A 26,626-nucleotide genomic window follows, 5' to 3' on the forward strand; every position below is an offset into this window, starting at 1 on the left:
CGGAGGCCCGCTGCCGTATCTGGCCAGAACCCTGAGCGCCCCCTCGAGCCCTCTGGGTTGGGGGAAATCTCCCTATATTCGCTCGCTATTGTTGTCGGATAGCTTGAATTCCTACATTTATTGTGTGGAGAACAGCAAATGAGGAGGAAATAGAAGAGACAGTCCGTGTACTGCTTCTATTATTGGCTACCTGCCGGGTATTAGGTACCTAGAATTGCTAATGAGCTTTCGGCCGATGGATGGCCACGGGAGGGGACGAGACAGTGCTGCAGCTCTCTCTCATGCAAAGAGCACCTTACCCGGAGAGCTTCGATACCTGACTGACTTAGCTCAGCGATAACCAGATCGGAAACGTTGGGTACTGGCACGGCAGCCAAGGGTTTGTTGGATGCCAGCCACAAAAGCCACCTTTGTTTGTCTCTCAGTACATGGGCATTGCTCGCAAAAATGTGTCGAGACCATGTATTGTGCATGTACATATTGCGGTACCTACTAAACTACTAACCTTACTTACGCAGCAAAGACTTGCAGCTTCGTGCTCTGCAAGAACTCCGAGCCTGCAGGTCTTTAGGCAGCTGCACACACATCTCGGCCTTACTGAGAGACATAGACATGCTTCTAGACCTGGGGCTGTCGGCATCGGATGTTGACGTTTCCTACATCTCGCTTCCTGCCGGCACCTCTGCCAGGAGCATGCCCATGTATAGTAAGAGCTGATCTAGATGGCAGAAGACAATAACGCAGCAGCAGGTACAAAGCAGAGAGGCTGAAATGGCGATGCCCCGAACGGCTGAGAGCGCCAAAGACGAGCATTGCGCCTCCGACGTCGATTAGGTATTGAGGAGCAGAAAGAGAAAAGCTCACAAGCAAGCACTGGGGTCAGGCCCAGCGCTGCCATGGCGTGCTGCCGCGGCACCTGATTAGCAGGCCCGAGTTCATGGTGGGTTGGGCTGAGGCAAGGGAGGAAATATGGCAAAGCCTCTTTACAAATCGAGGTTGAGAGGCTTGCAGCACAAATACAGTATGAGACCACGGCGCCAATGACACACACCGTCCATTCTGGCTGTCCTTAGACAGAGCCCAGAGATGGCGACGGTGGCGGCAGGGGGTGACGCGGAATGGCTGCGCGCGCGAAAGCTTCGCATCTACGGGTACGGAGTAGCGAGTAGCTAATAGGAACTTATCCGATAGCTCTTTTACAGCTTCTTTTTGTTCTTTTTTTTTGTTCTCCTTTTTTTTCTTTCCTTTTTGGTGCTTCTTTCTTAATTTTCCGCTGGGGTTTGATATGCGAGCCCATCCATCACCCCATGCCGGTGGCGGGCTGGAGATGCAAGCGGCGTGATAGCAAGTAGTTCGGTGGCAAATTTAATAAAAAAAAGGAGAGAGCAGACACAATCTTTCACACACACACACACATACAAGTACAAAAACGCAAGGGAAAACTAAAAAAAAAAAAAAGTAAACGAGTAAAATAGGTACATAGAAACCTGCTCGGATGCCGGACCATCTTGCATAGGATATTGCCGCCACCTTTAAGATTGACTCCATAGCGGCTTGGGCTCCGTAATTTTTGTTTCCTGTGTCGATGCCTAGCCTCTTCGGTGTTCTCACGGTGAGAAACGAGAGGGCATGAATCCTATTCAAGCCGTAGTTGACCGCTAGCTAGCAAGCTAACGGAGGGCCTGATCGCCTAGCAGTACCGCACAGCAGCAGTGCTTGCTGCCCAGAAGCGGTTGGATGTGGTTTTCCTTTTTGTTAGCCGCACGATGTAGACCCTGGCCTCCATTCAAACGGAGCGGCCGATTTGCTCAGTAATAGCATGGACTTGCATTTCTGCCCGTTTTCTTTTTTTTTTTTTCTTTCTTCTTCTTCTTTTTGCAAGTCTCACGTTCGTCACGTACGAGTGAAAAGTGGTCACTTGTGATCTGGCTGCAATGCTTGCGTTCCATCTCATCCTTCTGACCTGCATCTGAAGGCGAAGCGGGAAAGAAAAAAAAAGGCCTATCCACGTGCCGAGGAGACAAAAAGCCAGGATGCTAACTAAGGTACCTGCTAGCTTCAAGGTCCCAGGTACTGCCCGTAGCCTTCTAGGCCTAGCACTACCCTCCGAAGGTACCTAACGCGGTTAGCAATTCACCCCATCTATTGGGTGCCTGCTAATACTTACAGGCACATCCTTGACGCACACCACACAGAGCCTCTAAAAGCCTCTAAAAGTCCTACCGTACATTTCGATGTTCGCCGTGTCCATTCGCCTGAGACTTTGAGACCTGCTAGCATCATTGCTGCCGCCGCCGGTACGGAGTAGTGGCTCACACTGAATACCCCGTAATTGTATGTACCTACTATACTTAATCTACGTAGGTACATTTACTACAGGTATGCAAGGGAAACATGGACCGCCGTACCGCATTCAAAACTCTGGCAATTCCGGCACTCAAACTCGAGACGGGCGAGTTCGTAGACTCACGTAGCTGCCGAGTGCAGCTTGTAAGGTTTACATGCGAGTACTAGCTGGTACTCGACCGACTACCGTACAAGGTAATACTTTAGTAGCCCATCTCTTACTGGTGCCCGAGGGCAAATCTCAGCCCATAGTCGTATTCTCGCGGGCAGGGAGTTGCACCAGGTCGATCACCTTCGTATTGCTGCCAATAAATTCACACACACACACACACTTTGTTTGCGGCAGGACTTCCGCTCAGAAACCGGTGGTTGGCTGCCACGGGGTACATGATGTCCCCTACTGGCAGTATCATATTCCATTAGTACCTAGCAGTACAGAGCACTACACTTCAGTTGTCCGTAATTCTGATATTTACGGTGCTTGGATCAAATTCAGTGCGGCCTCACAAAAGGGTAGGTACATTGTCGCTCTCCCTCCCCCGCCTCAAAAGCCGCTCTGCCAGGGTCTGGCCTCGCTGTTTTTCCCGCTAAGAGTGCACCAGCCCAGCAGTGCCAGCTCCCCATACTACCTGAGCTGAGGTACCTAGCCCTCTACCAGTAATGATACTCCGTGCTCCTCCTCCGCCTACCTTTGAGCACTATTCCTATTCCTCCCCTGTCTGGGCCCAGATCTAGTCTTCTCCTCCCATCCATCTTTCAACGTTTCTCCTCGAGGCCATCTGCACTGGGTGCTATTCGAAAAAAAAAAAAAAAAAACCTCTGCATCCCTACGTTAGTATTCTTCCTCAGCATAAACTCGTCCTTCGTCAACTTCCCCCGTTGACGGCTGCCTGTGTTGTGCTCTGCCCCGAACTTTGGTGGTCCGCGACACGGCGATTTGAGCAGCGTCCCTCTTTGCGCCTGTTGTTGTCCCCCTGTCCCCTGCGCTTGTTCTTGCTCTTATCCTGTTTCTGCCTCTCTCTCTGGCTCTTCTGCACTCTGGTCGGTGCTGCTGGCCGGTTCAGACGAAGCCAGTCCTCCCAGTTTCTTGCAATCTGCCTCTCTTCGCCGCCTCGAATGACGCTGGCATTCTTGCCTATGCCCCGTTGATTTATCGCTTACCCGAGCCGAGTGTCCAGGTCCCGGCACCTTGATCTCGTCCTCGCCCACCGAGCTGCCGCTGTTCCCCGCCGCCGAAGACCAAAAAGCAGGGACTCTGTTTCTCCTCTAGTTTTATTTTTCTACTCTTTATTTTTCATATCTTATCTTCTATTTCCCTCCTCCCCGCCCGCCGCTTCGCAGCCTCTCTCCACGATATTTCGTCCCTCCCTTTTTCTCTGGGGAACCCCCCCAGCCAGCGCCCGGCATGATCGAAGATACGGCGGCACTCGCTGCTGCCGCAGAGCTCATCGCCTCCTTGGCCTGTGACCCTGCCTCTTTCTCGTTAAGATCGGTCGGGGCCGGCTCCAGCATCAAGCTGCCAGGCCGTGAAAACCCCGCCAAACGCAATTTGGAGATTGAGCTTGAGAAGCTCGCCCAACGGATTTCTCAGCTAGAGAGCAGGGCGACTGTCTCGGCCACCGCCGTCTTCCCAGAGACGCCCAACGAGGTCAACGACACGATATTCAACGATGAATCTGACACTCCTGTCAATGGCCGCCCTGCGGCTCCCCAGCTAAAGCTGTCCCAGGCTCAACAAGGTAGCTTGGACAGTCCGAATTTTGTATCCCACCAGCTGACCAAGGAAGCGCTGCAAGGACTGCACGCCCACGTTGACGACCAGTCCAAGCTCCTAGACAACCAACGCCAGGAGCTTGCTGGCGTCACCGCGCAGTTATTAGAACAGAAACAGCTTCAGGAGCGTGCCTGGGAGGCGATGGAGCAGGAGCGGGTAGCTCAGCTAGAACGAGAGCTACGGAAGCACCAGCAAGCCAACGAGGCTTTCCAAAAGGCCCTCCGAGAGATTGGAGAGATCGTCACTGCTGTAGCCCGTGGCGACCTGTCCATGAAGGCTGGCATGGAATCGGTCGAAATGGACCCCGAAATCACAACCTTCAAGCGCACCATCAACGCCATGATGGACCAGCTGCAAACCTTCGCCAGCGAGGTGTCTCGTGTCGCCCGTGAAGTCGGAACCGAAGGTCTACTGGGTGGCCAAGCCCGCATCGGCGGTGTAGACGGTGTATGGAAAGAGTTGACAGACAATGGTATGGTTCTGCTTGCGTTATTTTGAATTATCACCCTCGTCTCTATCCCTCGTCCCCCCCCTCTCCTCCTGCGTCGAGCTGGTTACTATTTGTAGTAGCATTAATGGGCCTCAAAACTGACACGGTTTTTCTTTGTGATAGTCAACGTGATGGCACAGAATCTCACAGACCAAGGTATGTATAAATATGTCCCCATCTTCTGACCTTTTCTCTCTCTCTCTCTCTCTCTCCAATTCTCCGTTCCTCCTCTTCTCTATCCCATCTTTTCCTATCCGGCGACTTATTAGTTGAAGAGAGGTGGCTGAAGCTCTGGGCTTGTGATCTAACATGATGCCATCCAGTACGAGAAATTGCCTCTGTCACAACAGCAGTCGCCCATGGCGATTTAACAAAGAAAATTGAGCGACCGGCCAGCGGAGAAATCTTGCAACTGCAACAGACCATCAACACCATGGTGGATCAACTTCGAACATTTGCATCGGAAGTTACGCGCGTAGCCAGAGATGTCGGAACCGAGGGCATCTTAGGTGGCCAGGCAGATGTTGGTGGGGTCAAGGGCATGTGGAACGATCTCACCGTAAACGTGAATGCCATGGCCGACAACTTAACGACCCAAGTGCGCGACATCATCACAGTCACAACGGCCGTCGCCAAGGGCGACCTTACCCAGAAAGTCCAAGCCGAATGCCGAGGAGAAATGTTCAAGCTCAAGTCTACCATCAACTCCATGGTCGACCAACTGCAGCAATTTGCTCGCGAAGTCACCAAGATCGCCAGAGAAGTCGGAACTGAGGGCCGACTTGGTGGTCAAGCTACAGTCCATGATGTTGAGGGTACATGGAGAGATTTAACCGAAAACGTCAATGGCATGGCCATGAATCTGACGACACAGGTGCGGGAGATTGCCAAGGTTACTACAGCCGTAGCCAGAGGCGACCTTACCAAGAAAATTGGGGTAGAAGTCAAGGGAGAGATTTTGGAGCTGAAGAACACCATCAATCAAATGGTTGATCGTCTGGGCACATTCGCTGTAGAAGTGAGCAAAGTGGCCCGTGAAGTCGGCACAGATGGTACGCTGGGTGGTCAAGCCCAGGTCGCGAATGTCGAGGGCAAGTGGAAAGATCTCACCGAAAATGTCAACACTATGGCATCCAACCTCACTGTACAGGTATGTTGAAGATGAATCCTAACTAGCCATTGGCGGTGGCTTCCAGCTCCGTTGATGCCAGAAATCGTTTTCTTTTTACAGGCTGACCGTCATCTTCTAGGTGCGAAGTATCTCGGCTGTCACGCAAGCAATTGCAAACGGAGACATGAGCCAGACAATTGATGTAGAAGCAAATGGTGAGATACAAGTGCTGAAGGAGACCATCAATAACATGGTTTCGCGTCTGTCAAGTTTCTGCTACGAAGTCCAACGTGTTGCCAAGGACGTCGGTGTCGATGGCAAGATGGGGGCTCAAGCTGATATCGCCGGACTAAATGGACGATGGAAAGAAATTACCACCGATGTCAATACCATGGCCAGCAATTTAGTAAGTCACTCTTGCATATCTGAATTTGCATCCATAGCCGCGAAAGCTTCAAAGTACTATTATACTTACCTATGTTTAGACAACCCAAGTACGCGCCTTCTCTGATATTACGAACTTGGCTACCGACGGCGACTTCACCAAGCTTGTAGATGTGGAAGCCTCTGGCGAGATGGACGAGCTCAAGAAGAAGATCAACCAGATGATATCAAACCTCAGAGACAGTATCCAGAGAAACACACAGGCTCGAGAGGCTGCCGAGTTAGCCAACAAGACCAAGTCAGAATTCCTTGCCAATATGTCCCACGAGATTCGAACCCCGATGAACGGTATCATTGGAATGACACAGCTCACACTGGATACCGACTTGACCCAATACCAACGAGAGATGTTGAACATTGTCAACGATCTTGCCAACAGTCTGTTGACCATCATTGACGATATCCTGGATCTATCGAAGATCGAAGCTAGAAGAATGGTTATTGAAGAGATCCCGTACACTTTACGAGGCACCGTCTTCAATGCGCTCAAGACTCTCGCAGTCAAGGCAAACGAGAAGTTCCTTGATCTCACATACAAGGTGGACAGCTCTGTGCCTGACTACGTTATCGGAGATTCGTTCCGTTTGAGACAAATTATTCTGAACCTCGTGGGCAATGCCATCAAGTTCACCGAGCACGGTGAGGTTAGTTTGACCATCCAAGAACAGGAGGACAAGAGACATGTCGCCCCAGGAGAATACGCCATCGAGTTCATCGTGGAAGATACCGGTATCGGTATTGCCAAGGATAAGCTTAACCTCATCTTCGACACGTTCCAGCAGGCAGATGGCTCAATGACACGCAAATTTGGTGGCACAGGCCTCGGTTTGTCTATTTCGAAGCGATTCGTCAATCTCATGGGTGGAGACCTGTGGGTTAACAGTGAAGTTGGCAAGGGAAGCGAATTCCACTTTACTTGCCGTGTGAAGCTGGCCGACGTGCATGCGGAAAGCGTTCAGCAGCAGCTGAAGCCATACCGCGGCCACCAGGTCCTCTTTGTCGACAAGTCGCAGTCAAATGCGGCGACACACATTGGAGAAATGCTGGAGGAGATTGGGCTCCTTCCTGTTGTCGTCAACTCCGAGAAGAGCTCAGCTCTCACCCGACTTAAGGAGGGTGGTGCTTTACCATATGACGCCATTATTGTCGACTCGATTGATACTGCTAGGAGGCTGAGAGCGGTAGATGACTTTAAGTATCTCCCTATTGTCCTGTTAGCTCCCGTGGTCCACGTCAGCTTGAAATCATGCCTGGATCTGGGCATCACGTCCTACATGACAATGCCCTGCAAATTGATCGACTTGAGCAACGGAATGGTCCCCGCTCTCGAAAACAGGGCCACGCCATCTCTCGCAGATGTTACCAAGTCTTTTGAGATTCTGCTTGCCGAGGACAACACTGTCAATCAGAAGCTGGCCGTGAAGATTCTCGAAAAGTACCACCACGTTGTTACTGTTGTGGGCAACGGCTGGGAGGCTGTGGAGGCTGTTAAGCAAAAGAAGTTTGATGTGATCCTAATGGATGTTCAGATGCCCATCATGGTAAGTAATAAAGCGCTTCGTAGAGCAAACCGGTTACGTTCCTGTTAACTTACAAACTTTCTTACCAACAGGGAGGATTTGAGGCCACTGGCAAGATCCGAGAATACGAACGGGGCATGGGAACGCATAGAACTCCCATTATTGCCCTCACAGCCCACGCCATGATGGGTGACCGCGAAAAGTGTATCCAGGCCCAGATGGATGAGTATCTGTCCAAGCCGCTGCAGCAGAACCAGCTCATTCAGACCATCCTCAAATGCGCGACCCTCGGAGGTGCGCTGCTAGAAAAGAATCGTGAGCGAGAGCTTGCTCTGCAAGCAGAAGCTAAAGCATCTGGGCGTCACGATAGCGATCGAGGCTTGCCACGCCCGAGCCTCGAGGGCCGGTCGTTTACCGCCCGAGAGCCTTTAACCAAGAATAAGCCTATCACCAAGGCCACCACCAAAGCCCTAGAGGAAGCGCGATCGGCTGCGCTAGCGAACGCAAAGTTCAGTGATTTTTCTGAGCTTGGATCCGAATTCTTAGATGAATTGGAAGAGCTGACAGAGGGAACCGACACAATTCTAAAAGCACGCGAAGAACTTTCTGATAAACGAAGTTTCTCAAGTTAACTATGCACGAAGATGCTATTCGGATTGTGGCATCGTCAGATATGAGCGTCGCACTTTTGTTTGTCTGATATCGTCTTATCGAGTCTATGAGTCTATTGCCTGACATGAGCTTACGAGAATCACACTGATTTATTTATACCTTCCTTGGCTATGTTTGATGGCTAAGCTTTTACAACTCTCTTTCTTAATCTTGGAGAGTATATGAGCTCTGGGGATTGCCGACCGTCGTATCATGTCAATACAACTCACATGGTGCTGGATTTTCTCTTCTCTTCAGCAGGGCGGTAGTATCGCTCTTGATACGAGTATCTGTGTGCTGATCATGTCAGGCCTCTATTTCTCTTCCTTGTTTTGACCATAGTTGTTCTTTGCTTTTTTTCTTTCCCAGAGCATCGCCATTGTTTTTGAGAATTTGTCGATATACTCCTCTACTTCTAGCCCTCAACATGGCGAATACGGTGTTGATATGACCTTGGACGAGAAAAAAAAGGCTTAAGCGGCCTGTCCTGTTTATGTGGTCTAGTTGCTTTCCCTAATTCCCTTATGCACTATTCATTTTGTATTTTACCTCGCAGCTATACTCGTCTCCATTGTTCTTTCTTTCTTTTTTTTTTCCCTCTTGATTTGTAGGGACGTTTTCCTCCCTTGCTAGCAAACGGACGGGGGGATTCGCAGGAATATTGCGGTAGCAATGGTAAGCAGGTTGCATGAGGCCATTGCGAGAAGGAAATGGCATAACGAAGGAAGCCAACTTTTCTTATCGTTCAGTGGCCGGGGGACGGGTGTGGATTTTTCTTTGTTTTTATTTTCCATTCCTCTTCTTGCCCCTCTTTTTTTCCATGGGAGGAAAAAAAAGGCGAGTTTCAGGCTTGAACCATTTTCAGGCCTGAACCCTTTTCACCACAATCGTTGATATGACGATGGGAATAAGATGAAGAGAAGTTTTTGGAAGAGGATGATGGGCAAAGGGAATGGATGTGGTGGTTGGCATGGTGGCATGGAAGGTGGATAAGAGCAACAGAGATCTTGCTTTTTTTTTTCTTGCTTTTGTCTTGAAAGGAGTTATTAGTTATCATTTTTGGCAGCGATATTAAAGGCTTTCCATCTTCTTACCGTAAGACACGATGGTTCTTCTATATCTTTTACTATTGATGTGCCTCCTTTATGTGACGAATCATGGCGTATTGGACACGCAGCGTTGTGCATGAGTGTGTTTATTTCGTGACGAATACAGATTTGCAGGTAATTAGGTAAATGATGTTGTGCTATGTATTAAGACGTTTTGGTACACATTTATTGTGTGATATCTAAGTTGCAATGACTATTTGTATATATGCAATTTGTTTAAAACTCAGTGCCTCATATATATCCTCATGAACCTTGAATCGCTTACGAACACAGGTATACGGCCCAAAGAAGGAGAGAAGCAAAGAAACAAAGAAGGAAGACGCCAAGGAACAAAATGAAAAGGAAAAAAACGAGACCACCCTTCATTTCTCGTCTGGCTTGGTCTGCTGGTTAGGAGCTTCGTTTTCCGGGTTCTTCCCACCCTTTTCTTCTTCTTCCAGCTGCTCAAAGGCGGCGAGTAAAGCGTCGAGTTTGGATTCGAGGTTTGTGAGGTTGGCTTCCATTGCTGTGGCGGTTTGTTCGCCTCTGTGAGAGATGGGTTAGATTTTGTTATTCTTTGATGAATAGTTTGAGAGATTTGTCAATGATGATCGGCATATGCTTTAGTAGAGGAATAGGCGGTAGGATGGAAGGAGACGATTGTGGTGAGCAGGGCTGTAGAGCAGGGCTGCTCAGTGTAATCTAAGATGACGAGCTGGGCACTGTGGAGATAAGGAGGTGATAAATGACGTCGATGATGCTGAGGTTGTGGGATATGGGAGATGGTGACTTTATTTTTCTTCTTCTTCTTCTTCTTCTTTTACCTTGCGAGCTCTCTGAGTGCCTGAGACATTGGTTAGCCACGGGTCTCAAAAACTGACATCATAGTATACATTCTCCTCCGCCGCCGATCTTCCCCGGCCAATCTTCCCCTGATTACTGGAATGACAGCAACCAAGGAAAACTTGAGAGCTGGAGTTCCGCCCCAGCGTGGGATGAAGAACAAGACAAACAATGAAGGGAGACGAAAGAAACCGGATTCATAGTAAGAAGGGAAATGGAAGTGGGAGTGCATCTATTCCTTTTGTATTATTGAGGGGCAGTGTGATGTAGAATGTGAAACCGCAACCGAGAAATACCCATTTTCCAGCAGGTTTGCTGTATACACATACCTGAGCGAGGTCAACTTCAGGAGCAGCCTCGTGTTGATCCGGCTTGGGCGAGTTGGCGACGGGGCTGTCCGATGACGCACCCATGGTTTGGTGGTTTCTCCTTTCTGGTGAATCTCCAACGACCCGCTCTGGATGTCTGGATCAGCGAAGCAGGCGAGTTACGGAGAGGGTTTTTGCATTCGTAGCCGCCGGGGACTGGTTTTGATGGGTCTACGTAACGAGGCCCGCAAGGCTGAACATTTAACGGCGTGACGGCTACTGGCAATACGGAGTATAAAAAAGCGCTCCGTAATGAATTGGCGGCTGCACGTGACGCGAATCGCCAAGGCCAGTTTTACATGCCGTTAACAAAACAAAACTCCGCCGAGTGTACTCTTATGATATCATCTCCTACACGTGTTCTGATATAATGAGCCCCGATGACCGTTATGGGCTCCATTATGTAGCGTTATAGCTAGTTTGACTTGACTCGATTTCTGTTTCTATCTTCCCCCCTTGTTTTACCCTGTGTTTTTTTCTTTCCTCTTTTCGCGCCCCTTTTCACGTATGTACTAGCAGTCTCACCAGCAGTAAGCCTGTTATTAATGACCGTTGGTTGGCGAAGAGTTTGGCCTAGGCTGGCTGACTGCCTCAGACAAGACTTGCGCTGCCTTACTCGTTCGCGTTCGTGGTGCGGCCTGCAGCTTCAACTAATATCACACGGGCCTCAAAGGTCCGGAAGCTCACTTATTGGAAGAAACGCAAAACAGCGGCTGGGCCAGTCCAATCAAGGCGAAACTGGGGCCTCAAAATAGGTATCAAGTGGTATTGCACTGCCAATAATTAGCTACCCAGGATCCCTGAGAACATCCAAGGCTGCAGACGGATGCCGTTCCGTAAGCATGGATTTGAATTGTACATGCACCAGCCGTGCAGTAGCCTCTTTATAGGCGCACGTTGACTAAAGTAGGTTCCACGGGGGTTGTGAAAAAGGCCAATTGATTTGGAATAGGGCGATTCTTATTTGGTCTTGTCGGGGAGCAGAATCTCAAGATGGTGCCCCGTTCAAGCTGTAACTAATCAAATTGCTTGTTTCGGATACATCCGCACCCGCTACTCAATTTGGGTCTCGTTTGTTGGCACAGACATCAAAGAGCCTCGACGATGAAGAGCAAAAAGCTCATGCAAGAAAGCCAGGCTTGCCCTTTATTAGGACGAGTGAGTTGATTTGCAAACGTCTCCTTGACTGCCGAGTAGCGTATAATTCGTACTCGGTTCCGTAAGCCTGCTGCCTCACATAAAATTTACCGTAATCCTCGTAAGTGCAAGGTAGGTGGCCAATCTCGGCCGCAAGATGCTTGTGTCAGCTCGACGAAGCGCACTTTGAACCCTTTGCCCTTTGCCCTTTGCCCTTTGCCCCTCGAGCAAGTGAGATGTGGGCTGTTTGCTCTGCGTCGAGCAACAACTAGCTCAGAGTGCGACAATACTGCAGAGCACCCTGTGATACTGCTCCAAGCACGCCTCTCCACCCATGCATAGCCGACGGTCTAGATTCTAAAAAATGACGCTGACTGTTCGTATGCCCTAGCTGCCATGTTCATGTATCTTCATGTATCCATTTGCCCGTCATGGCAGTCTGTAGAGGAGGAGCTATACTGTAGAAGAAAGACGGAGGCGACAAGACGGAGGCGAAAACGCACCAATGTAAAACGGAAGTTGACAAAGTCAACCACACTTCCGTTCAGAGCGACCGACAGATAAAGATGATCGTCGGGGGTAAAAGGCGCTGTCAGCGGCAGAGGGTGCTGATCACAGCTTGGTGAAGATACGGCGAATCGAGATGTGTTGACCGACCTACAGCGGCGTTGACATCATGAACTTGGTCTGGCGTGAAACTGTCTCCAAAGCCAAAGTGGGCCACCAAAGCTTTGCTCAGGGATATTAGATGGCCTGTGTTCTGCACTTACTCGTTAGTATGGCAAGTTATATGATTGGCTTTATGCCAGCAGAAACTAAACCTGCGCCCTCGACCCCCCTACTCATGGGGGCAACCAGTGTGGTGGGATCGAGATCTCCAACTCATTGTCGTATTTGCTGGAATTTCCCATATTTGCGGATGTCGTCTTCTGGAAATGCGCGCCATGTCGAGGTGTGGGCTGGGCGCCTTTTCTGCTGTGGCAAAAATGAGCCATCGTTTGCTGCCTTAAATGGAAATACCAGTACTTGTGTCTCTCACCACACCTGGGCGAACTCGGCAAACGCAGCGGAGGTTTCCGCCGTCTCTCCAGCAAGCCAAGTCCCCTTGCGTTGCTTGCCACAGGCCGACAGCTAGGGCCAAACGGGATTCCCAGTGGGCAGCAACGTGGCAGCTCCGTTTCTGGGACGGGAGCGTGTCATTCTCTTGCCGACGGTCTTGGAGTACGAGACACTGCAGGAGGGCTCTTTTCCCGCTCCATTTTCGTCAACCTCAAGCGTGCCATCTCCTCCAGCCAAGAGTGGCGTGACCTAAGCACGAGGGGACGAGAAAAATAACGTCTGAGGACTCTGTGGACACATAAACGAGAAAACTACGCACACAAGCATCGCAGCCGGTGCAAAGCTAAATGGTGCCTGAATGCCGGCTGCGTATGCGTATATTCAGTTTGCGGTCCCTGTTTTTCTGCCCCCATTGCAAAGCTCGATGCTCAGGCTGGAATCCGATCACAGCACTCAGTACCATGCCCCATCAGCCTGGTTAGTGCCTGGTAGTGCCGGCATGGGTAAGGAAGAAGGAAGACGCCCTGGCGTGTGTGTGTGTCACGTAACGCGAACTGCACCTATGCTATGATAGGCTGCCTATCGTCGCCATCAACTTAGCCGGTGCCTGGCCCAATCCGCAGTCGCCCTCCGCTCTATTACCCTTGCCTAGCTATCCACTGGCCGCAAGCCACAGACCAGAAGGCTTTGACGGGATCGAGATTGCTGTCCTTTCAGACCAATGCCGCAGCCCAACGACAGCCTGTCGCCCAAATCGCCCGCCAGCCCAGTAACAAAGCTAGTCTAGCCTCCCAGCTGCTGAACCATGTTTATTTTCCTTCCTCCCCCCCTTTTCTCGAGCGTCAGCAGAGGCACCCCTCGACTTCAGCAAGCACACAAAGTAGTCTCGTAGCAGGAGGGTGAAGGAGGAGGAGCCATATTCCTCTTGAGTAGTGGTATCTATAGCGGTACTCCATCCCGATGCACGACGACTCGCGGCACCAATAGGCCCAAGGCTGAGTCCTGGAGAAGCTGGACAAAGCCCGGCGCTTTAGTCCTTGTTTTAGACGCCCTCGTTAGCCCCTTTCAGCCCTCTGTAGCTATGTACAGAGTAGGTGGTCTGTTCATGCTTGACCTCAACTTGTACATACTGCACAGAGGTATTCCATGGCACCTCGAGTACGCCATGGGCAGTTTTTCAAAGGGGGTGTGAATATAGTTCTCATGTGTGGCGTTGTTGCGATTCAACCGTACGAAGCACCGTAAATGGCCGCCCCTAGTCTGTAGCTATTCTGCCCATTCATTCTAAGTATGTGGTAGCTGCCCTGCACCATCAGTATTATATAAGCCTCGAGACGGAGAGAGCAGACTTAATCCTGCCCTTTCGAATGTTGTACTTGCACAACTAGGACTGTTTGGAGGTACAAAAGTAGTAAGAGGTGCTTGTAGTCCTTTTTTTATTTATTTCGCTAAGAAATTGGGCATCTTGGCCTTGGTTACTGACTTTGGTGTTCGATTCTTGGTTCAATTGGTGCGCAGGTTACATCATTCTCGTTATACATCCTCAATTTGTCCAAGTATATGAGACCAAATGCTGATGTTCTCGTCTACCAAATGGAGTCTCGCACGCCAGCTTTGCCTGCCGCCCTGCTAAGTTTTTAGTCAAAACGGTGTAGTTCCGTTCCGTTGGCCTGTCTGCAGTAGTATTAGCTCGTGGAGTACAGCTCCCATGTCCGATCCCTCACGTCGCCACCGATCCCCCCCAGCCATCGTCTACCTGTGGTAGTGGTCTCTGGATCGAAAGAAGTTTCCTCCATCACCGTGTCGTCGGAGTCAAGACATACATACAACCCTGGAAACGGGCCGGGTTCTTCTCTGATAGCGGCACACCTACCCTCGGCATGCCCTAACACTTCGTAAGGTATCTGCCCAGAGTTGCACGAGAGCCCCCCGTAATCCGTCCGTCGCTTTTTTTTTTTTTTGCTTGCTGTCCTTGGTATCCTAAGCCTCCGTGCCATTCCTATCTTTCGCATGGGGAGGGCAGTACCTTTTGTTCTCAGTCTCTTTTCCCCCATAACAATCTCTTCTCGCCAACCCTCTGTGTCTACCCCCCTCCAATTCTCTCAACCCTAGGCCAGGTTTGATCTCGTTCCGCTGTTTCTGGAGGAGGGAACAAAAGGTACATACTCGTACAGTTCTGTGGGGACCATTGAAACCTTGCCGTTCTGTCTAAGGAGGTGCTGACAAGTAAAGTGGCCATCATAGCACCGCCATACCGAAGCTTAGCCTGTCCCATGTCTATGCTGTGAATGTTTGGCAATAGTGGTAGTTTCCCATCTTAACCACGAATCTCGATTCATTATTCGCTGCGTTCTCCGCTTGTGCGTTTCTGGAAAACCTCGTGGCTATCTGCAGTCGCCTTGATTATATCATTCAAGGCTGAGGGGCTGGGCCCATCCCCAGTTTTGACATACGAGTTGCAGTCATTGGGTTTTATTTTCCAAGTCGCTCGAGTCCCATTTGAAGTAGCAGATCCAGCGTCCCGTCTCAAATCGAGATGGTAGATTCTGCCACTTAGGTGGCAAAGCTTGCTAGATATAGCTCGCTTAGCATTCGCCCTTCTTTGATATCAACTCCTTCAAGTCTATGTGCCATTTTCAGGCTCATTCTTCCTACAGGTTCAGGTTGTCGGCGAACGTTTTAGCCCAAGGTCCATAACCTCGAGACGCTGACAGGGGCTATATCTTGGCCTTTCATCTCGTGGTGCTGGCTAGACCTTGGAATTTTGGCCTCATGAATGAAATTCCTTGATACTTTTGGAGGCTGTTATATACTCTCCATCCTACTTTTGACGGTAGATTCGCTGCACCCCAAGGAGCCATTTGCAGCTGTGGATCGACTCGCAGCAATATTACTGCGCAAATTGTTTCTCTCGTGGATATCGCAGCCAACCGACGCCATCTGCGATAATCATCATTCCAAACGACCGCAAATAATCGTCGAGCGAACCTTTTGGAACACAAATAAGCACGTGGCCGAACCGAATATTGCCTACCGCCGTGCCTTTTACCTTTCTTGATTTACATTTCCCGGCTGTACCACCTCCTATTATCTTTAACGATCAATTCTCCGAGTCGCATGCGTACTTATGGTTTAACCTAGCTCCAATCTGTCTCCCCTTCAGATGGAAATAAATGTCAGATCAACAGGACCATCGAAAAATAACGTATAACTTTTAATTCAAAAATGAGAACGCAGCCTGCTCAAATGAAGCAAGACTTGGAGACTATCTTTAGAGAGCTGGGAATCTCTCAGTATCTCGATACCTTTGTGGAGCAAGGCTTCGATACCTGGGATACCATTCTCGATATTCAGGAGTCTGACCTGTGGGTAAATCGATTTGATTGTGTGCTGGCGCAAAGCTAACCAGATTCTCAGTGATGCTTTGGGTGTAAAGCTGGGCCATCGAAGAGTATGTTTAGCAACGATTGGCTGAATTGTTGTGGCATCACTAACGGTAAACGTGTTTAGAGACTCCAGCGACGAATCGCCAACGCAAGGGGGATTGACCCCAGTATCTCACTGTCATCAATAAAAGCCGCCATCGAAGAGGGAAAACATGATGGTACTTATAAAAGGAGAGAACCAGGTCCTGGTGATGGTAGTAGCGGGCCAAAGCGCAAATACCGCCGGCATCCTAAGGTATAGCTCGCGGAGAAGTCTCTTCTGCCGAAGTTTCGCATGCTGATTAACATTGACTAGCCGGACGAGAATGCACCTGAACGTCCCATGTCCGCGTATGTGCTCTTCTCAAACAGTAAGTTCATTGACTACTGCTTCTAATGTCGCGAGACAGGAAACAGTTGCTGATAATTGACACTGTCGCAGAATTAAGAGAAAGCCTTAAGGGCGACCGCTCTCTCACATTTACCGAAATTGCCAAATTGGTGGGAGAGCATTGGCAGAACCTATCATTACCAGAGAGAGAGGTATATGAAGGCCAAGCAAGACAGAGCAAGGAGCGATATTATCGGGAGATGGCGGTTTATAAAGAAACACCAGAATATCGCAAGTATATGAAATACCTCGATGAATTCAATGACAAACAATCCAAACCCAGTCAACGTGTGTATATATGATTACATCAGCTTCCTTTCCGAACCGGAGCTGATTTATTCTCATTTAGGCAACGAGGATGCAAAACGAGCAAGGTTGGATCAGCATGAGCTCATGCACGATCACAATGGTTCTGGAAGTAGTATTGTGAGCGGTAGCACAATTTTAGGCGGTTCAACCTCAACCGCGAGCGGCAGCAGCAGCGAAAGAAGACGAGATAGCGAATCCCGCGAGTCTCCAAATCCTCGGCAAAACAGCGTCAACTTGGTCTTTTCTGGCCCAGAATCACATCATTCCTCAGCAGCCCCTATCCCATCTCCAGCATCGGCTTACTTTGAGGTCGACATGACAAAGAGAGGCAGCAGTTCGGGCCACTTACGGCAAGGCTCTTCATCATTAAGAGGGGTAACACAAATGGTACCACATCAAGTCGACATGCCACAACAGCAGCAACAGCATCTGCCATCGCTTTCCGATATGCTGGCCAGTGGCCAAAGAAGATTAGACGCCCCCGTGATCGAGCCTGCGGGACTCCCTCACGCATTTACAGCAACCCATCACAGGCCATCAGCGTCTCAAGGAGAACATGCATTGCTGCCCGTATCAGTACCAGCTCTTCACCACGAGTCATCATCAAGCGGCAGCAGTGTCCCAACGGTGGCATCGAGCAGAGCTAGTCGTAGATTGAGCGAGGGACCATTACCAATCCACGCGCTTCTATCAGACCAATCTCAAACGCCTCATCGCGGAGATGAAGGCCCGTTATATACAGCCAGCTACGTTGCTAGTCCAGTTGAGCGGGGGAGGTCAGCCTTTGGTCCATACCAAGGGCCTAAGGGATATGGTACCTAATCCTTTCAACCTGAAAAGCTTGAATAGAAATGCAGCTAATATAGGCCGCTAAGGTTTCCAAACTGCGTCCTCGGCTTTGCAGCACATGAGAGTCGAGGAGACGAGCGATGGCGATGTAATAATGACCTCAGCAGACGAGCCGCTATTTAGTTGTCATACTAATGAAGCAACCGGTTTTGACGGGGTGAATGCGTTGCTAAAAGCTGGCGAACTCTTTGACGATCGTTAGAGCCAATCTGGCAATCAACCAATGGCGGCGATATGCCCATAATACCTGCTTTGATAATTAGATACCAGCTAATCGCAGTTGGATATGGAGAATGCTATGAGTGAATAGTATACAAGCAGTCGGTTTTAGTTTATTTTTCTGCTTGGCTCTGTTCGCTGATGTCTCGTGCATCTTTTAAATTCTGTTCAGATACCCATAGCTCTTTTGTCTTCTTCAATTTGTTTATGTGTTGGATATATATTGATGTAGATATACCTTGTTCTTCTCTTCTTCTTCTTCTTCTTCTTCTTCTTCTTCTTCTTCCTCTTCTTCTTCTTCTCCTTCTTCTTCTTCTTCTTTTCAAATATGTGAGAGAGTGTTCTCTTTTCATTTGTATCTGCGACCTGTGGATACCGATATCGGGCGACGGTAGGAGACAGGAGGCTGGCGTTGATGGGAATATCGTTATGAACAATAGGACCCAAACTTTCAGGCAAAAGTGTTTGGGGAAGTGTCTGTTTTATGTTCTTCATCTTGGAAGACACCTGGTATCAGGATTGCTAGCCGTATAGCTCCGCATTCTGTTGAAGGTAGCTTGCTGAAAATAATCACCTATGTACTTCTGCTTGGTTCTTGTTACATGTACGCAATTTGAAGAGCTCACAGCAAAGCAGGGTAGATCTGCCCAGCATCGATAAATTGATAAAAAGAGAGCCTTTGGGTTACAATTGTACACGTGAAGCTTTTTGCACCCAGGGTACAGAGAATTGGAATGAACTGTTGGAAGTGTGAAGTCAGCCAGAAGAAGGGGGTTTCGTAGCAAAGGTAAGCAAGCACTAAGAAAGACATGGTCACGGGTGGATGCCTGAAAAGCTATGCAAGACACACATTAAGGCACCCGATACGGCTCTTATAAGACAAGAGCTACTAATGGGTATGGCCCAGGAAAGTAGGGACCTGTAATCATCACCAGAGCTACGTCTCAGACAAAAAGGAACCTATATACGCTGCAAAATGATTGATGTGTTATAATCCTATGGCGTTATTTCTTTCACACCAAAGTTACAAGTTCATATACTAATCATCGACATCATAGCCTTTCCCAAAGCGCCTAGTAGTGCAAATGGCCACCGCAATCCTATCCATGCCTTGTTTGTTTTTGCTCCTTAATTTTTCTCTTTAGATGATCTCCTGTATAGCAAAGAGACTTATACGGCGCCCTCTGTGATTTCAGCCGTCCAGTCTTTCCGAATATCCAACTCATTCAGCCCCTCTGTATTTTCAATCACAAGTCCCTTCTCGTTTGCCAAATGAAGCAGACATATGAAGCAAAACGAGGTGGAAATGTCTGCCATAGCAGGTTTGGGGTATACTGACTGCAGCCCATTCATCACCTCGGTGAATTTGAGCGTAGTCTCTTCCTCTGAGTTTGGCGGTGGTGCAGGGGACTCCTACGCGAGGTATTGGTTAGCATAATTGTGGGAAGCCGCATCGCGGTGACTTTCTAGCGGATTAAAGAGCATTGAACACATACCTCTAGCTCTTCTAGGCCCATGCCTTTCCAGATTTCTTCTTTGAGTCGCCTTACGTCCACCTTCTTTGCTACCCTGGCAAACTGAACATATTCAGGTCGCACACGGCGCGTTTGAGTCACTAGTGTTGTGCCAAAGGCGCCCATTGTGTTCATAGTGTCTCCATTCAACATAGCGGTCATTCCCACTCCTTCTGTCATGCCCATATCTCCCTCAGCTCCTGGTGAAAGATGTTCTCGAGCGTCTGAAAACTCAAGATCATCATCATCTGGGTCATCGCCACCGGGGAATGGCAGACCATCGTCGTCTTGGAAGAAGTTGGCGTCATAATCGCCTTCAGGCAAGGCGGCGTCCTCGGGCGCCTTCTGCTGCGCCCAGAATGCTTCATCCAAGTCTCCCACTGGCTGGCTGTCTTGAGAGCCATAACCCTGCGCGCCTGTGCGTGAGCCAAATCCTGGCCGTTTTCGAGCTAGGCGAGCCCTGGGCTTGAGGAAGAGATTCAATAGGGATTTTGAGCTAAAATGTTTGTCGTCAGGAAGTAGGTTTCGAGACTTGGACTTCCAGTCCTTTTTGGGTAAACAGACAGCTGAATTGCTGGAGGCTTGTGTATAAATGAGGTCGGACTGGCTAGGGCTGAGAGGCGAAGAAAAGTCGATTTCAAACGGCTCTTTTTCTTTGCGCTTCTTAGCCTCCCCTGACGGCTTGTTGACGTCTTTAATCTTGCGAATTCTCCAATGCTCCGCGCTGGCCCAGTTCTTTTGCAATGCTTGGTCAAAGAAACTCAGTATGTCTTGATGCATCTTGTCTGCATTTTGCGAGTTGCCCATGGACACAATATATTCGCCGTTCTCGTCAAAGCCCTCCCCATCCCCGCCTTCTCCGCCATCTGTTCCAGCGTCATATACACGCATTTGAGGTTCAAGAGCAGCCTCGCGGGCCCAGGCTTCACCACCCTCGCCAAAAGCAACATCGCCGAGTGTATCAAAGTCGCCAAGGCCCAGATCTTCATCATCAAAGCCAGCCGGTGCATCTTCATCAATGAACATGCCAGATTTATTGCCAGGGGCGCCGGGCTTATCCTGGTCGTGCCTCCAGTCTTCAGGAGCCTTCAAAAAAGGGATGTTGATAGATCCAGAGGGATCTCCGAGTTCGAAGCTCTTCAGGGACGGGCAAATATCGAGTTCATCCAGTAGGCCAAGGTCAGGAAAGAAGCGCTGGCCGAGCGCTGTAACGTCAATCTCTACCTCGGGAACATCCGGCTCTTGGTCTTGGTCCTGATCTTGGACTTGGTCTTGATCTTGGTCTATATCCATATGGTGGTCCTGATCAAGGTCTAAATGGCTTTGCTGGACGCCTTCGCCATCCTCCACGGCTTGGTCTTCGTCTTCGTCTAGTTGGTCCTCTTTCTTACTCTTATCTGCATCGCCGGCATCATCGCTACTGTCAAAAACAATGCGGCCTTGTGAGTCAATCATTAGGTGGTTAAGTAATAGACCTTTGGCGCCTCCCTCGTCGAAGTCGGCAGAGGCCTTTTTGAAGAGTGGATCGACGGCGAATTCAAGCTCGAATTTTTTGAGTTGTAACGAAGCGAATGATGGCGCAAGCGTTGCTTCGGATGATCTCTGAACCTACAAGGTTGGGCAAGTTGGTTAGTATCCAAAGCGAGTCGCCAAAGGATTTTACTTGTTTCTGCTTCTTACCTTCTTCTTCGTCTTCTTTTTGACGTTGCCATCCGCATCAACCTCTTCCTCGCTCTCTTCACCTTCGCCGGCCCCCTCTTCGGCGTCGCGGTCCTTCTTCTTGTTATTGCTGTCTGCGAGGCCACTCAACAGCTTGCCCGTCTCGGTTGCTACGCTATCGATTCGATTGGTGTAGATCTTGACACAGCCATCAAGAGTACAGCTCGCTTTTTGGAAGTTGACACCATCGCCCTCCTTGAGCAGCGACATATCATGGAAGTAATCGATGAGGGCAAAATTCCACGAATTGGTCGCATTGATCTTGTTGTCAGTGGCCATCTTCATCCACTCCTCGAAGTTTGCCAGAATGGGGACGCGCTTCATCGGCGTCACGGAGACGCCTCCCACCATGATGGGGTCGTCGCCATCATCCAGCACTCTTGCGCCCCGAGGCGTGCCGGGATAGGGGCTTTGTGAAGCATTCTCAAAGTCTTCTAGCCGGAGGCTCTTGCGTGGGGTGGCCGCTCTCTTGATCTCATTTATCTGCTTCTCCTGAAGGGCCTTTCTGTTGTTCATTCGTTGACCCTTTTCTTGCGCGTCGTCGTTGAGGGGGATTCTATCACTCATTATTCGCATACAAGCCTCGACGGCGACGGGTGTTGGATTCCATGGGACAGGCTTACTTGACGGGAGATTTGAATGGCGACCCCGAGATGGACGAGGCGCCACCTGCGCGTGGCACCTGAGCGACCCGAGGCATCGTTGCAAACAGGCTTTTTGCGTAATGGTGCGCCGTAGGACTGTCCCAGGTATGCAAGGCAAAGCCTCTGCCGCGTGTCGACTCGGTGCTGTGGACGAGGAGTATTTTTGTTTACTGTTGACTTTCTGTGAGGCCGGCAACACGAACTATCAGCGGGAAACCCCACCTTGGGCGGCCAGCCAATTGTGTGATTGGAAAGCCACCTGCGCCACGCGCCACAACCTCCTGCAGTCGCGAGGTACTCCGTACTTGATGGTACTTTGTGCCTTGAAGAGGGCAAAAGATGCCCATTATGGCGCCGTCAGCACTCAATGCTGTAGAAATACGCGGTGGCCATGGGCGACTAATTTATGTCGTTGTGTTGTCATATCATCGGCAGTGCTGTCCTGACCTGATCCTGTGCTTTGCCTTCCTTGAACCAAGTATTCCAATACCCTCTGGGGACGCAATTGACCAGCACCCGACAACAGGCGTTAACGCGCTATTAGAACCTTAACTGGGGGGCCCTGCTGCCCGCCTTCCCCATACGGAGCACAGAAAAAGTCCCTTGGAGACGAGCCGCCACTGAGGCTTAGTTGACTGATTGCTGGCAGACGTCGTCATTGAATTGCCATGTTCCGGCCGCACCCATACCCGGTGGGACTTTGAGACATTCTCTCGCCAGCCCTCTTGTTCCAACCTCCGCTGCTTCAGCGACTCTGGCGAGCTCACTGGAGTCTTGCCTTGCGTTGCGATATGCCGATACGACCAGCATGCGGACAACAAACGCCAGACGGGGCCGTTTGAGCTCGCGGCCGTTCTACACGACGGTCTTGTTGCTGTCCTTGCTGGCCGCGTACTCGTTCTTGACGCACTCTCGACATCGTCATGACTTTCGAGAGGACAGCCCAGCGCTGCTCCGACGCTCCCACGACCGGCCTGAATGTCGCGAAGTGCACACGGCCAAGGACCAATGCGCTTTTGTCAAGCAATACTGCGTAGACGAAGATGCCGGGCTTCTTCCCTACCTGCGGCTGTACTACTGCAACCTGGGCAAAGCGCAGCCTGTTGCCTTTATAGTTCTTGTTGGCTGGCTGGGGCTGCTGTTCACCACCATCGGCATTGCGGCGAGCGACTTCTTCAGTGTCAACCTGAGCACCATCGCCACCATCTTGGGACTAAGCGAGAGTCTTGCCGGCGTCACATTCCTGGCTTTTGGAAACGGCTCCCCCGATGTCTTCAGCACCTTTGCGGCGATGGGGTCCAACAGTGCAAGTATGGCTGTTGGTGAACTCATTGGCGCCGCCAGCTTCATCACGGGCGTGGTTGCGGGGTCCATGGCCCTGGTCAGAGAGTTCAGGGTGGATCGCCGGACATATGCTAGAGACATTTGCTTCTTTATTGTCGCGGTCGCCTTCACGATGGGGTTTTTGGCCGATGAAGAGCTACGATTCTGGGAGTGTTGCGCAATGATCGGATACTATGCCCTGTACGTGTTCGCTGTAGTTGGATGGCATTGGTACACTACGAGGAGGAAGAGAAGACTGCGCAGAGAAGGAGAAGCTCGCAGCCATTTCTATAGCCTGGCCGGCCACACTGGAGATGAACTCGCAGGGGAGCCCTACCAGGACGATCCCGAAGACGAACACCAAGAAACAAGTCGACGGACAACAACAAGCACTGGGACTGGAGGCAATCTTTCCGCCTTGGAGCGCGGTCCTATCATAGAAATTGACGGTCAGATAGCTGAGCCGCCTGAGAGCGTGGATAGCGAAGAGACCGATGAGGACCATGAGAGAATGGTCGCTGTGGAGGTGGCCCGGAGCATGCGAGTTTTGCGCCCCCAAGGCAGGCGGAGGAACACCATTACACCGATTCGGCCGAGCTTGATCGGTGCGTTGGAATTCAGGTCTGCCTTGGCACACTTGCAGCGTGAGAGCAACCTTCAGCTTTCAGCAATCCCAGCGCGGAGCTATTCTGATAACCACGCCCGAAGAGGACGGCGGGGGAGTACTAGTGCCCTCTCCAGCTTGGTATATTCCGATGACAGTTCCGCCACTACCGTGAATGGGAGGGAAAGGGCCAGGTCGCATGGAGCCAGCCCAGCCTCTTCATCACCTCCTCCGGAATTACTAGGCCACAGCCGAGATCGATCAGACTCCAATTTGCACCCTCCCCAAGACGGCACTATCAGCCAAAGAACAGCAAGTCCCGCGCCGTCATATCAAATTGGCGGCAAACTTGCACCCCCTCCGGTTGATGGACCAACAGCAGTGGCTGGCAGCCCTCACCAGGAATCACACGCGGCATCTCTCATTCCTCGCCTCCGGTTGCAGATACCCAGTCGACGCAGCAGCGTGAGTACTCGATCATCGCCTGTTTTGCCCTTTCCTCAGTATACCGACTCTCCTTTGGCGATTTCGCCCAATACGCTGGCCATTTCTCCAAACACGCTGGCGCCTTCTCCAAATGCGCAGCCAGAGCAAGCCGGGCTAGGTTTATTGCCACCTCCAGCTACTGTTCGCGAAAGCCCCTTTGTGGCCCTCGACAACGCAGCAGCTACCTCGCGACCAGTTAAATGGTGGCCCTATTCTATTCTCCCTGCTCCGCATGTGCTCCTTGCTACCTTATTCCCAACTCTGCAGGGATGGAAAGAAAAAGCATGGTGGGACAAGCTTGTTAGTGCCATATCTGTGCCAAGCATCTTTCTCTTGGTGATAACACTACCGGTTGTTGAATCAGAGACCTCGGAAGAAATTGATACCTTTGACGATGTCATCACCGTCACAGATCGTTCTGCCCATAGGTCGATTGGACATATGGCTCCGCCCATTTCAATCCAACCAGGAGAAATAGAACCCGAGGATGAGTGGGAGCGATTTCGAAGATATTCGCTAAACCGCAGAAATAGTGATATTATGACCGAAAGCATTCCGACACCATATTTGGCGCTACCGGAAGAAGATATTTTGGCTGTATCCCCCCGAACCCAAGAGCCTGGCGCGGCAAAGCCCTTGTCCGAAATTCGCTCCATTAGCCAAGCAAGCGAAGAAAAGATGGGATGGAGCCGTTGGCTTGTCTGCCTCCAGCTCTTCATGGGGCCGCTATTTGCCGTCATTATACTCTGGGCAAACATTTCTGAAGACTGGGAGAACCCAAGGGGCTCATTGGTGCGCATGATTCTATGGACGCTTCTAGGATCTTTCGTATTGTTAGGGGCCCTTCTTCTGCTTACTACAGAGCAGAGGCGACCGCAATACCACTTTTTGTTCTGTTTTTTGGGCTTTATTATCAGCATAGCTTGGATTTCAACAGTGGCTGGCGAAGTTGTTGGAGTTTTGAAAACATTCGGCGTGGTTCTCGGCATCTCAGAGGCTCTGCTGGGACTCACTATTTTTGCTGCCGGCAACAGCGTAGGTGATTTAGTTGCTGATATTACGGTGGCTCGACTTGGGTATCCCGTCATGGCATTGTAAGTGCAGCCCAACGTCCGGAAAAAAAAAAAAACTTTGCTTTGGTTGCTTTGGTTACTGACTACGTTTCTTTTGCACAGATCTGCCTGCTTTGGCGGACCAATGCTTAACATCTTGCTAGGCATAGGCGTGGGTGGTGTTTTGATGATGGTCCAAGATGCAAATCACCACCATAGAAAGCATCCAGGGGACCAATACGCTTACAAACCGTACCGTATACAAATTGGGGGAACTTTGATGATCTCCTCCATTACGCTGCTCGTAATTCTGGTCAGCTTGCTAATCTCTGTGCCCCTGAATAAATGGATCTTGAGCCGCAAGATCGGCTGGGTATTAATAGCCATGTGGTCGGCCAGCACGATAGTCAACGTTGTTGTTGAGCTTACGGGTGCTTTAGGCGACATCTCCTAACCGAGTGCCACACAAGCAGGATAAGCTCATGTATATTTATATGGAATACTGATTTTGATGGGGAAATGACATTACGAGGGCTCGATTTGCATGCATGCGTTGCATTTGGATTGTTTTAACCTTGTATACCATAAGTTTGCTCGTCCCTTCTTCTTTTCTTCTCTCTTTCTTTGTTTTCTTTTCTTTTCTTTTCCTCCTTTGGATATGGAAACGGTTGACACGCATACGAAGAATACCTAGCAATGGAATACGTGTATAGGCCACGAGGTTGGCGTTATAAAAATAGACACCAGACTTGACAATACTGCATGTACTCTTATCACCCTGATACTATTCGCTCGTGGTGCAAGCACCAAGTAATTGACTTTCTTCATAAGCTCAATTAAGTTCTGTCAGCCATACGCGCCAAGTTTAAACTGTACTGCCATGTCATTGGAACTTGACAGATTTCACAGGCCCTCCTCGTATTCACTTATTCATTGATCCATCACATGATGAACTCGTGCCCCAAAACGCAAGCTTTTAATCAAAACAAAACACAAAGGCTGTGTAGATCTACGTGTGAATCATTTCACTGGTTTCTGTCATTGGCATTCAAAAGAACAGCTGTCTAATTCGTCCCACGTCTTTGCCAATAGACTGTTGACAGGTATTCCAATTTCCTGTCCCTGAGCAGCAAAATCCTGCCGAAACGTGGCTCGTATGCTGAAATTAGTGGCTTGGATGTTTCATTTCACCGGCTGGAGCTGGTGCTGCTAGCGGCCGCTTGCACCGCCTCTAGCCCACCCCTGTAGCACCACGCTGTA

General features: G+C 50.1%; 6 protein-coding genes across 7 annotated transcripts; 3 read left to right on the forward strand and 3 right to left on the reverse strand.

Annotated features, from left to right (window-relative positions):
• The first annotated feature begins 3,067 nt into the window (after positions 1-3,067).
• TrAFT101_003721 (uncharacterized protein) lies at positions 3,068-9,447 on the forward strand. The gene is made up of 7 exons (XM_066126969.1): positions 3,068-3,177; positions 3,525-4,592; positions 4,734-4,766; positions 4,934-5,760; positions 5,861-6,127; positions 6,207-7,706; positions 7,778-9,447. Exons 2-7 carry the CDS (start codon positions 3,752-3,754, stop codon positions 8,315-8,317), a joined length of 4,008 nt encoding a protein of 1,335 aa, XP_065983077.1. The 5' UTR covers positions 3,068-3,177; positions 3,525-3,751; the 3' UTR covers positions 8,318-9,447.
• A 112-nt stretch (positions 9,448-9,559) lies between these two features.
• On the reverse strand, positions 9,560-10,843 carry TrAFT101_003722 (uncharacterized protein). Its single transcript, XM_024907328.2, has 3 exons — positions 10,597-10,843; positions 10,249-10,268; positions 9,560-9,970 (listed from the first exon to the last, which is right to left on the reverse strand). The coding sequence occupies exons 1-3, from the start codon at positions 10,678-10,680 to the stop codon at positions 9,808-9,810; spliced, it is 267 nt and encodes an 88-aa protein (XP_024766515.1). The 5' UTR covers positions 10,681-10,843; the 3' UTR covers positions 9,560-9,807.
• A 111-nt stretch (positions 10,844-10,954) lies between these two features.
• Positions 10,955-13,031, reverse strand: TrAFT101_003723 (uncharacterized protein; the record flags this gene model as incomplete). Its single annotated transcript, XM_066126970.1, has 4 exons — positions 10,955-12,429; positions 12,543-12,747; positions 12,812-12,903; positions 13,005-13,031. The coding sequence occupies 3 exons, from the start codon at positions 13,029-13,031 to the stop codon at positions 12,615-12,617; spliced, it is 252 nt and encodes an 83-aa protein (XP_065983078.1). The 3' UTR covers positions 10,955-12,429; positions 12,543-12,614.
• A 1,806-nt stretch (positions 13,032-14,837) lies between these two features.
• Positions 14,838-18,700, forward strand: TrAFT101_003724 (uncharacterized protein). Of its 2 annotated transcripts, XM_066126971.1 has the most exons (8): positions 14,838-14,989; positions 15,064-16,196; positions 16,249-16,282; positions 16,342-16,512; positions 16,573-16,627; positions 16,699-16,935; positions 16,997-17,770; positions 17,832-18,700. In XM_066126971.1, the coding sequence occupies exons 2-8, from the start codon at positions 16,057-16,059 to the stop codon at positions 18,005-18,007; spliced, it is 1,587 nt and encodes a 528-aa protein (XP_065983079.1). In that variant the 5' UTR covers positions 14,838-14,989; positions 15,064-16,056; the 3' UTR covers positions 18,008-18,700. The 2 variants fall into 2 exon arrangements, with proteins under 2 accessions (XP_065983079.1, XP_065983080.1); XM_066126972.1 differs by having other exon boundaries at positions 14,838-15,009; positions 16,997-18,700.
• A 290-nt stretch (positions 18,701-18,990) lies between these two features.
• Positions 18,991-22,078, reverse strand: TrAFT101_003725 (uncharacterized protein). The gene is made up of 4 exons (XM_024903164.2): positions 21,881-22,078; positions 21,219-21,813; positions 19,521-21,146; positions 18,991-19,437 (listed from the first exon to the last, which is right to left on the reverse strand). The coding sequence occupies exons 1-4, from the start codon at positions 21,955-21,957 to the stop codon at positions 19,195-19,197; spliced, it is 2,541 nt and encodes an 846-aa protein (XP_024766511.1). The 5' UTR covers positions 21,958-22,078; the 3' UTR covers positions 18,991-19,194.
• Positions 22,079-22,303: 225 nt separating this feature from the next.
• TrAFT101_003726 (uncharacterized protein) lies at positions 22,304-26,192 on the forward strand. Its single transcript, XM_024910869.2, has 2 exons — positions 22,304-25,408; positions 25,490-26,192. Exons 1-2 carry the CDS (start codon positions 22,710-22,712, stop codon positions 25,818-25,820), a joined length of 3,030 nt encoding a protein of 1,009 aa, XP_024766510.1. The 5' UTR covers positions 22,304-22,709; the 3' UTR covers positions 25,821-26,192.
• The last annotated feature ends 434 nt before the right edge of the window (positions 26,193-26,626 follow it).

Source organism: Trichoderma asperellum, chromosome 2, assembly GCF_020647865.1.
Source record: "Trichoderma asperellum chromosome 2, complete sequence".
Classification (NCBI taxonomy): domain Eukaryota; kingdom Fungi; phylum Ascomycota; class Sordariomycetes; order Hypocreales; family Hypocreaceae; genus Trichoderma; species Trichoderma asperellum.